The 10786-nt window shown below is 39.8% G+C and overlaps 1 protein-coding gene across 4 annotated transcripts in view; it reads right to left on the bottom strand.

The window, feature by feature from the left end:
* Positions 1–306: 306 nt before the first annotated feature.
* AstCC (Allatostatin double C) overlaps positions 307–10786 on the bottom strand; it is a 36287-nt gene continuing 25807 nt past the window's right edge. For all 4 annotated transcript variants that reach the window (XM_022081975.2, XM_022081974.2, XM_022081972.2 and 1 more), the window contains 2 exons: positions 4596–4712; positions 307–612 (listed from right to left, as the gene is read on the bottom strand). In XM_022081975.2, coding sequence (XP_021937667.1) covers positions 526–612; positions 4596–4712 — 204 coding nt within the window. In that variant the 3' untranslated portion in view covers positions 307–525. The remainder of the gene's footprint in view (positions 613–4595; positions 4713–10786) is intronic.

The following is a 10786-nucleotide window of genomic DNA, read 5'->3' as shown; positions in this document are numbered from 1 at the left end:
AAAAAAAATTATATTATCTCTAAACGTTTGTTATAAAAGATAATGAATTCTTTCTCTCGGATTATGCTAGTTTCATCTCAATCGTCGTAAGTTACAATATATTCCGAAAGCAGACAACTTATTTTATTTCGTATTTATAGTTCAATACGAGACACAGAGTAAGTAATATAAATGCTGTTGGACGAAACTGCAGATCAGAGAAAAGCTGACATTTGCTGAGTGTTGTAATAATTATCACAACAGATAATTATCAAACGGAAATCCTGGACCATTTCATAAACTGACGAAAGTAATAAAACAGTTAAACACAAAAAAAATTACCAAGTTTTATTTTTTTTTTTCCATGAGGATTTATTAAATGTCACGTTTTTAATTGATAAATGTTAACTTAAATCAAATCCCTTCACAACTGGGAATGATAATTTGAATTTTTACAAGTATTGTCATACTTATAACGAAAAATACAAAACAAACAAAATTGTTGTTGTCACAGACAAATTATAAAATGGCGGACGTTGTGTTTCGTCACTTCCTTTTGAAACAAGTGACGGCGTTAAAATAACATCGCCAGTACACTCTCCCCTTCTGCTGACCGCGGCGCTGCAGGTCCATCTGCAAGAGAAAAACTTTGCTGTTTAATGCATTCACAAAATCAACAAAATTAAGAACAGTTTAAATCAAATATCGGGTTTAAACTCGGACCCGGTTGGAATAAGTTGGTACTCCTGTGAAGAACACTTCAGTTGCCAGTTGAATAATTAAAGTAGCGTCTATCACATTAACATCCGCAGTTTAACAAAGCAAATTACAAGCGGCATTACAGGGTTCCGAAGGTTGAGATCTTCCACCAAAACCCTCAAACATACACGAATTTCCTGCATCTGTATTAGACTTAAATAAAGACTTCATTTCGCTGTTGTCGATTAGACGGGATGGCTCAGTCGGTAAAGGTGAGGGACGGACAACCTGGCTTCGATTCCCGGAAACGAGTTCCTTGCCACCCTACGCCGCTACCCCCCAACCACCACCACATCCAACATGCTGATGCGTAAAAATGACCAATCATATGCATCCATTGCGGGGGTAAATAATGACTGGAGCTATTCCTCCACTCCCCCGTACGTTATCGTCCCTGGAGGACTAGAAGTGTCCAAGGGTTAATTTGCAGTATATAGAAACTCCAGAGCTGAACAGACATCTTTGTCGGGAAAACCAGATATCGAAAGAAAACATTTTTTCTGATGCTCTTTGTGGTTTATTTTCCTTGAGGTTAGAGTACGGACTAATGTAGACACTCGAGAAGCTTCTGTTTGCTCGGCCACTCGGAGGAAGTGGCTTAGTGTCCGGCAAACGCGAAGGTTGTCTAAACAAGGTCCCGGAATTCGCGTGGGAGATGCAATTAAGACGAACATTCTACATGACATTTGTTCGTCACAAACGTTTGTTAACAATATCATAAAAGACATCGAATAAATATGAACGTCCAAACCGAAACTAAACTTAAAATCAATTCAGCTCATTTCACAATGTCAACCGACGTATTGTCACATTTTAATAATGTTTTCAAAAATGAGGTTTTATATTTGAGCGTAAACACGTGACAGTCTTAACTGTGCTCTAAAGTGTTATGTCCTGCCCGTATCAGTTGTATCTCTACTAACTTAAGGACCACGCAACAAAGGCGTATGGACAAGTGGAGGTTTATCTCCACGCATAAACCTCGGTAATATGTGGAGGCAATGGTCGACTTCGATCCGCCACTGCTGCATTCAAGCCAAAGGGTAAAAATGGCTGACCCCCCTCAAAAAATGACATTTGGGGCACGCCGATAAACCTGACCGAATACGACGGACGCCCTTTGTAACATTCCGTGACACAAGTTGCATTACGCATCCATACAATGCACATCTGTAATCAATTATAGGTAAAAGCAGATTTGCACTAATGCGGAAAGACTGGTATAGACGCCGGGAACGTAGGGAATGTTTATCCCATCGCATGGGAGAATTGACCTAACCCAACCTCTACGAAAAAAAGTTTACAGACCAACATCGAGGAGCATATCAGATATCTGAAGAATAATTTACAGACTGCGAAAAAAAATCTGCTGAATTACTAACAAACGCTGATAAAAATGTCTACCGAATGACTCATTAACACTGCGAAAAATACCTGGATCTTTTAATTAACTCCCTGGTCCAGTCTTCGAAACTCAACAGTTAAAATTTTTAACGAGAAACTTAATTTTCTTTTACACAAATTAATCATATACATTAAGGGAGGAATAGGGAACAGTGCGTTTCAGCAAGATCTTGAGGGTATATTTTGGCCGAGGGGGGACGAAGTGACGAGAGGCTGAAGAAAACTACGCGAAAATCTTCAAAAGTCTTCAGCAAATATTATTTGGGTGATGAAATAAAGGAAATTTAGATTATCAGGGAATGTAGCACGCACAGGAATATAATAAAAAGGATTAAAAATCTTGGTGTAAGAGCTGAACGAAGAAACAACTTGAGAAATCCATGCATAAATGAGAGGATAATATTAAAGTGGATTTTAAAAAAATTAAAATTCGACGGTGTAGACTGTACTCAACCGGCTCAAGACAATCCAATGGTGGAAAGAAATTATTGCAACTTTTGGATCCATGAAGTAAGAAGTAACTTTTTGAGAAGTTCAGCGATTATCACCTCCTCAATGAAGTGTCCCACGTGCATATATGGAAGTGCATGCTTCACAGTTTATGATTGTCTTCAGATACAAACCTTAGACTTCACTACCGAAATATTTTTACTGACAAATCCTTCTAGAAATCGCACAATCGTAATACGACAGAAATAATCAGCGACGGCTATCAGAACTATAGCAAAATACCCTGGGAAAAGCAAACAAGGCATCGGTTTGGAACCTGATATCAAACAGTGCACCTAATAATACAACAGAGCACCTACAAGTCTTGGATCCACGACAAACACAAGAATGGACGCAGACACAAGATGACGTCGTGAAAGCGTACGTTCACCTTAACCGTGACGTCAGAACGTGGTGAAGCCAAAACGACAATACTAATAGGTCACAATAGGCCTGTATCAGAGACAATTCCAAGCAACTTAACCTTATTTAAAGCAGGGCAGATCATTTCGGAAAACGCAACGAACTAAGGCCAGTCTGTGTGATGAAGATCATAGGTAATTCATCCCTGAAGATGGAGACAGACGTGAACGTTTCAGCCCTCGTAGGGCCACTGAGTGTCTTCCTCGGTGCTTTTACATTTCGTTAAACATTCTTTTACAGGTATTAATATTTTAATGCGAAAGTTCACAGCAGCGGGTCCGCTGTCTAGAAAATCCGAACGTATTATGAAAAGTTCCGTATGTAACGACTATTTTAACATCAGGAAATTCTGTGTTTTGTGTTCCGTTTTTGAGTTTCTCATTATTCTCAAAATAAAAAGCGACTGTTTCCCTGAACAGTGTCAACCGACTGATCGTTGCCATGGAGACGGGTTTTGTTTTCTTTGGCACAAGAGCTGTAATTTTAAGTATTACTTAGACGAACTTCGTGCTTCAAATAAATGGCACCGAAAGGCCCAGTTGTCAGGTCACATGTGGTTTTATAGAAAAAGTTAATTAAAATTTTGTAGCTAATCTTATATATAATTAACGAACAAAAATTTTATAACTGTGTGGGCAAAATGATTTTCTATATTCTGATAATTTTAGGTTAGCCACTAGAAGAAGTATGGCTCTCGATAGGGACCAGTGGCGGGTTCTTGTGGCCACGGTGATGAACCTTCGGGTTACATAAAATGTTTGGGATTTCTTGAGTGGCTAAGCGACTGCTGGCTCCTCACGAAGGACTCGGCTCCGTGGAGTAAGCAAATAAGCACGCAGAAGAAGTAACGTACTTCGTAATTTCCACTGAACTACAAAGAAACACGTAATCTGTAGAGCTGTGTTTCCGTTTATGGCACATGTGCGTATATAAGCCATTATTTATGTCTGGCCTCGCATTAACGCCTTTTGCATGATAAATAAAATTGTTTTTCTTACATGACTGAGCAATAAGCCTTCCATTTTCCTTTGTACTGTGACAGATCTAGAATCACTGCCACATTTACAAATAAATATGAAATTTCAATACTAAAACGCTGCCTCACGGGTGAAATTAGATCTTTCACATCAAGGAAGGAACGCTGATTGATCGGAAAACAGTGACAACTCAGTCGGTACAGGTTCTGGAGTTTAACGAGCGCGGTTCGATTACCGGAAGGGAATTTCTCATCTCTTTGCCACAATGCCCAGATCGGCTCTGAGGTTCACCGTCTTTATCCACTGAATACAGGGACATTTTTCGCGGGGGTGAAATAGAAGAAGTTTGGACCAACTGCATATAGTGGGGAGTAAGAATGCGTGGAGTTATACCTCCACTCCTCCATATGCCTGCATTACGTGGTGCTGAGCGAAGTGACAGTGGTAGATTGAGGGTGTTTGAGAGAGGGGTGGTGAGGATAAGGGATGAAGTGAAAGGGGGTGGAGGAAGTTGTATTCTGAGGTGCTTCACAATTTGCATTCAAGTCACGCACAAATACGCACCTTGTTCTCTGCAACGTTAGAAGCGAAGTTGCGATCGCCCTTACCATCCTCCACAGCCTTCTGAAGGGCCACCATGATCTTGTCCAGCAGAAGGGCCGTCCTTTTGGGAACTACCACCTGCATGCATGCAAAAACACATCTTGTTACTCACTCAAACACCGGTTCTTACTCAGACACTCGGTACGGAGACAGAATCTTTTCTTCCACGTGCCATCCTACTCACAATTCACAATCATTTAACGCTACATAACCTCATCAGTTGATAACGCAACGTAAAGTTACCAACAAGAAACTTTCTATTGATGTTGCGCCTTATAACCTCGTAGAAATTGACTGACATTTCAGAGGTTTCGTCATCAGTAAGCACCTCCGAAACGTCGGTCAATTTCTTCGAGATTACAAGGCGCAACATCCCTGAAGACGGCCATCCTCATAATTGCCGCTGTGAACCTTCGAGGTGGTCAGTGCGTGAGTATTTCCGAATAAATTCGTCTTCGATTTGTTACGTTTATTTTCGCGAGTATTTTCAGCAACTCGATTTCGACCATAAATGTTACAGCTTTGAGAAGGAGGCGAACTTTGACCTACCAGGGTCACTCATATTAGAAGTCGCCTGGCTTTCCAGTCCTAAACGTAGATTAGCTCTGTCAGCATCGCTGACAAAATGTTTCCCCGATATCAAATCTAAAACTTTTCCCCGATAACTTATCATTAACTCAAAACAAATTCAGATCCGTAAAGAATATATTTGAAGCATACCTTTTAAGACGTGTTCCTTGTTCACCGTCTCTAGCATGAAGAGAAGATCTACCCCAAGATCGTCTAAAAAGTATTTAATAAATTCAGTCCGTACCGCGAAGAAAACACAACACCTCACCATTACAAAGATCAACTGGTTAACGCTGTTTAAGGAAATAATCGCTCGTTACAGTGAGAATCATAATTCGTCTGAATGAAGAAAAAACGTCGATTCTTCCAAGCGGTAGGCCACTATCAGCGTTCCGACACTCTGCTGAGCATTGCAAGGAGCAGCCAACACTACACAGAACTTTGCTACTCTTTGTATCTCTTGCAATTAAGAACTTGAAGGCTTCGGATTACGTCTGCCGTTACAAGCACCGCCCACCTCTTAGAAAGGCTACAAGGAAAGCACAGCAGTGTTTAAATTATAACTGCGATAGGAACGAGATTATTAAAATTGAAGGCCACGGAACTTATATAAAATAACAAAGAGGCGCTGAAATTACGGCGGCCCTTTGGCATTATAAATCATTAGACGGGATAAGCGGACTCCTGAGATAATGAGGTTCAGTTCTGGAATGAAGAAAATAAGCCCGAGTCTTTCAGTAAAACGAGCAAGTGCCAATTATTCTAAGAATTTCTCTTCAGACTTCACTTTAGCGATTAAATATAACGCAGTGTTACGTTGCATGTAATTGCAAAAACACGTAAAAACATCAGCTTCAAAGCCTTGTAGTTTTTTGTTTTCTAAAATATGTCATCCGTCAGATTCTTTTTATGTGGGAATGGCGGAATTAGTGATAACATGTGATGAGGAGTCGCTTTGATTAAGTATGAAAAATTTATTAAACGTCCTTACAAATTATGCACAATCAACTTTTTGGTCAAATTACAATCTTGGCAAAAGATGGAAACATTTGAGGTTATGCCCGACTAATTTAATGTTGCCAGAGGCTGTTGCGGTGAAAATTTTAACAAAAATAAACACAAAATAGTGAAATTATCTCGTTAAATTTATTGTTAACCTGGCCTTAGTGGCGGAAGCCTTTCAGTGCCAGTTTGTATCAAAGTCGCTCCCAGAACTTCTTGCTATGTCGCGTAATAAACTACGTTTCATGTCCCCGAAGAAATTGGGCCCCTTCTATGCAACAAAGATCAACTGGTTAACGCTGTTTAAGGAAATAATCGCTGTTTGTAGTGAGAATTATTGTTCGTCTAAATTACATTTAAGAATTTAGTCCGTACCGCGAAAAAACACAACTCTTCACCATTATAAAGACCAACTGGTTAACGCTGATTAAGGAAATAATCGCTGGTTACGATTAGAATCATAATTCGTCTGAATAGTATTTAAAAAAAACTCAGTCCGTACCGCAAAGAAAACACAACTCTTCACCATTACAAAGATCAACTGGTTAACGCTGTTTAAGGAAATAATCTCGGTTTACTCTGAGAATCATATGAAACGCATAAATGCACTATGTGGACAAAACGTAGTATTACTGTGACGTCAAAGTAAGTGGTACACACAGTTACCACTGTGCTTCGCCGTGCAGTGAGACAGCTGAACGATTATCTGACAGAGGTAGTGTTTCAAAGAACGGGACAGACGTCCGACGACCACAACCGGGGCAGCAAACAAGGCGTCCCGTGGCTGTCAAGCGGCTAACACGATGTAGCATCAGGACGAGAGGGCCTCACCCGCGAACATTCTCAAAGACGAAGCTCGTAAGCTAAGAGTGCGCGCAGATTGAAGGAATCGCAGCTTCTTTCTTCGTAAATGGCTTTGTCGGTGATACAAGAATCATAGCTGACGAGTTTGGTTTCATAAATTTGTGCAAAACAACAAAACATGATTTTTTTTTTTGGAAATTTTTGTTCGCAAGCCTGAAAGTAGGAGACTATACGGAAGACCTAAGAATAGATGGGAGGATATTATTAAAATGGATTTAAAGTAATGTGAGGGAAGTTAACGCGGAGCACCTATAATATACAACTCTCTGAAGAATTTCGATAAACCATCGATTGTAATATCGAGGGCAGTATCGAAGCAGACGCTGACCGAGTATCAGCTGTTCTCCACTGTGTCATTCAGCGCATCGGTCAATCCAAAGTGATTTGCCCCTGACGATCGAGCACTTGACATTACAAAATACTAATTAATTCGAGTAGTCAGTGATGCGAGGGTTATCCCTAGGGCCACGGCCTCCTTCCAGTTACACAAGATTCACTGCCCCACCAATTCCTGTGTCTTGTAACTATACTGAAATTTGTAACCGAAGGTAAATTCTTACCACACTGAGACTTTCAAGAACATCGAAATTAAATTAATAACGTCGCCACTGATGTGGTGCATTTCGGTTTCCGAATGTTTAATGCGTACAGGTTTCAACAAGAGCCCTATTGCCGATGTAGAACCCCTCCTCAAGGGCGTGGTTTAAGTTCGCTGTGTCAAAAATAGCTTTTTTGGGGGCAGCGAACTCTGTTAACACTCATCAGAGTCTAAATATATTTTTAAAAAATTTTAAGCCTGAAAGAAAGATAACATTCTAAGACCTTGGCGCAGATGGGATGATATTAAAATGTTTCAGACACAAACTGTAAGAACGGATTGATTCAACTGGCTAATTACAGCCTTGTCCCTTAATTGTTAGGATGAAAAAATTAAAAACAAAGAGGCTACAGAGTTTTGGTGGGGAAAATCTGAAGAAAAACAACGATTGTAATCACTTTTGCAACAGAACAAGAGAGAGAACAACATTAATATTTATCTGGCAAAAATATGTATAGAATCCTAAGCAATTTTAACGAAGCCGAGCCAAGCTTTTGTCTGGAATTTCTTAGATAAATAACCGATAACTGAATCAGCGATATCATTCCCCCAGTCTAGATATCAACCCGGTACCTCCAGAACAAAAGTAAAATTATTCACCGCTGTTCCAAATCACGTGAGATCAAAACTGGAGTTTCTAAAAGCGAAGGCTTAATTAAATATGACTTTAAATTTTCATCAAACACTTTTCTTACTGAACGGGTGCTATACCGAATTATATTCAAACAGAATGACGGACAGGCGTGTTTGCTTTGTTACTGAACACAAAACTGATTACTGCTGTGTGTAAGGAAACAAAGAGACGACTTGAAAGCGTAGCAGATAAACTAAGAACAGCCAAAAGGAGGGGGAAATTTGAACTGAACTGAGCGCAACGAATTCTTTGATCAGTGATCGACTGTATTTACCAACATCTACAGCGAACTTTTATCCAAGTAAGCCAAAAATCAGGTGTGAAATATTTTTAACAAGCGTTTGAGATAAACCCAAGATCTATATTCGTATGTAAAAAATATTCGTTAAAATTGTCAAATCTAATTGAAGACTGGCATGATTCGGAAATGTTTAATTAAAATCGCCAAAACAGATTTGAATTAAAACCAGATTATCCGTTCTCTAGTTGATTCCAGCGTACGGTGGAACATTATTACGTTCTACGTCACATCAAAATGGACGCTCCTTATATTTCCCACCATGACTTCAAAAGCATTACTTTGAAACACGAACATCATCTGAATAATATTACAAATATAGTCCGTACCTCAAAGAGAACACATCTCTTCACCATTACTAAGATCAACTGGTTAACGCTGTTTAAGGAAATAATACCTCTTTATTCTGAGAATACGAAACCCGTACACTCACTGCGTGGGTCAAACTCAGAGTCACTACAAGTTAGGTTAGGTTTTGCGTAGATTCCATAAGGTCACCACGGCGCTTTAAGGGGTTAATATAGAATGTCATATATTTGGTTACAGAAACGCTTAGTCTGACCACACGAATGATGGAGACAATACAATGTCGGGTCTGCACTTGTGAACTTTAATATGGCGAGCGGTGAAACCAATCAGGAACTACGGTTAAGCTACTGGGGTTTGCACACGTCATGTTCCAACCTCGTCATGACGACAAAATATCCCATTGCAACCCGGTAAAGTTTACTGAAAAAATGTCATAACTTCCTTCACGAAAGTGAAATTCCCTCTTTCCGAGTATTAAATCTATATTAAACTACTGCACTCTAATTTATACATTATTATTAACACTTTAAAACCCTATGGTAAATATATGTATTACCCGTTTAAACAATAAGCAACTTTTCATTTCGTATTTATGTGTTTTGTATGATTTTCACTGTAAACAGCGATTATTTCCTTAAACAGCGTTAACCAGTTGGCATTTGTAATGGTGAAGTGTTGTGTTTTCTTCGCGGTACGGACTGAATTCTTAAATATTATTCAGACGATATTCGGCTTCAAAGGCATATGGCGCTAAGTAGATAAAGTAGAAGCTGAAAAGCCTCACCTGCCCCCACCCCCACAATCAGAATGACATTTGCAGACTTGAGTATTTGCGCGGGCAACTAGCCCACGTCAATAAAGAAAAGGCTTTTAAGTCCGTGGCATTGAAACACAACAGACTTCGCTGTTTTCCAGTCGTACGACTTGAAAAGAAAATATTACACACCAGGAATTTGTTTTAAGCACATAATAGGCAGGGGTATTGAATGTGACACAATGCATTTGTCCCGGAATAAACCACTGCGTTTTTGTGATGAATTTCCAGTTCAGAATGGTCTGTACACGCGTGCAAATGTATGACGCCATTGCTTTTCAGATTCGCTTTAGGAAAGTTGAGGAAAATATGGAGAGATTGCAGTTGAATGGGACACGTCAGCTTCTGTTCCATACTGATGATGACAATTTATTTGGCGAAAATATAAAGACCAGAAAAAAATAAAAAATATTGGATGCTTGAAGGAGGTCACTCGAGAAACAGACAAGGAGAAAATTAAGTGGGTCTGTCCGTCCGTGTATCGTTACGACTTTACGAAACAAAGCCGCTAAGTTCAGTGGTACTTAGCGGCTTTACAACGACAGTGTCAAGCCTAGTTTACGTTCATGAGGAATTTAAAAGCGGATTAAAATAGGAAGGTGTTTGACTTCATAAGGTTCAGAATCGTTAGTCACTACGTCTACTATCATGATTGCAACATACGAAAGCATAATTTAATCGGTCATTTGCAAAATCAGACAACCAGACTGCAACATAGAACCAGATTTTACCGTCAGTGGACAAAGAAGCTGGTAGTCAATGGGACAAGTTCTCCTCTCGAATTTCAAATGTTCGCATCCCAACACTTCTTGACAACTGGCGGAAGAACCCGATACCGTTCCCGCCAAGTCCGTTTCACGGTGGCGCTGTCTAAGAACCTTCTGTCGCCAAGTCGGATAAGCAGTTTGACAATCGCGTTTAACGACAAAGTTGCGTGGTTCGACAGCACGAACTTACACAACTTAGTGTCTCTGTTACCACCACCAACTTTCTTGTTTAGTCGGGGGTACAAAACAACAGAGATCTTCGATACCAAGTCTTATTCAGGGGAAATGAACGAATC

This window comes from Zootermopsis nevadensis, unplaced genomic scaffold (genome assembly GCF_977971745.1).
Source record: "Zootermopsis nevadensis isolate Lab colony 2312 unplaced genomic scaffold, Znev_1.0 Znev_ptg000003l, whole genome shotgun sequence".
NCBI classification, from domain to species: Eukaryota; Metazoa; Arthropoda; class Insecta; order Blattodea; family Termopsidae; genus Zootermopsis; species Zootermopsis nevadensis.
The sequence above is the reverse complement of the archived record's forward strand: the minus strand, read 5'-3'. Positions and strand labels throughout refer to the sequence as shown.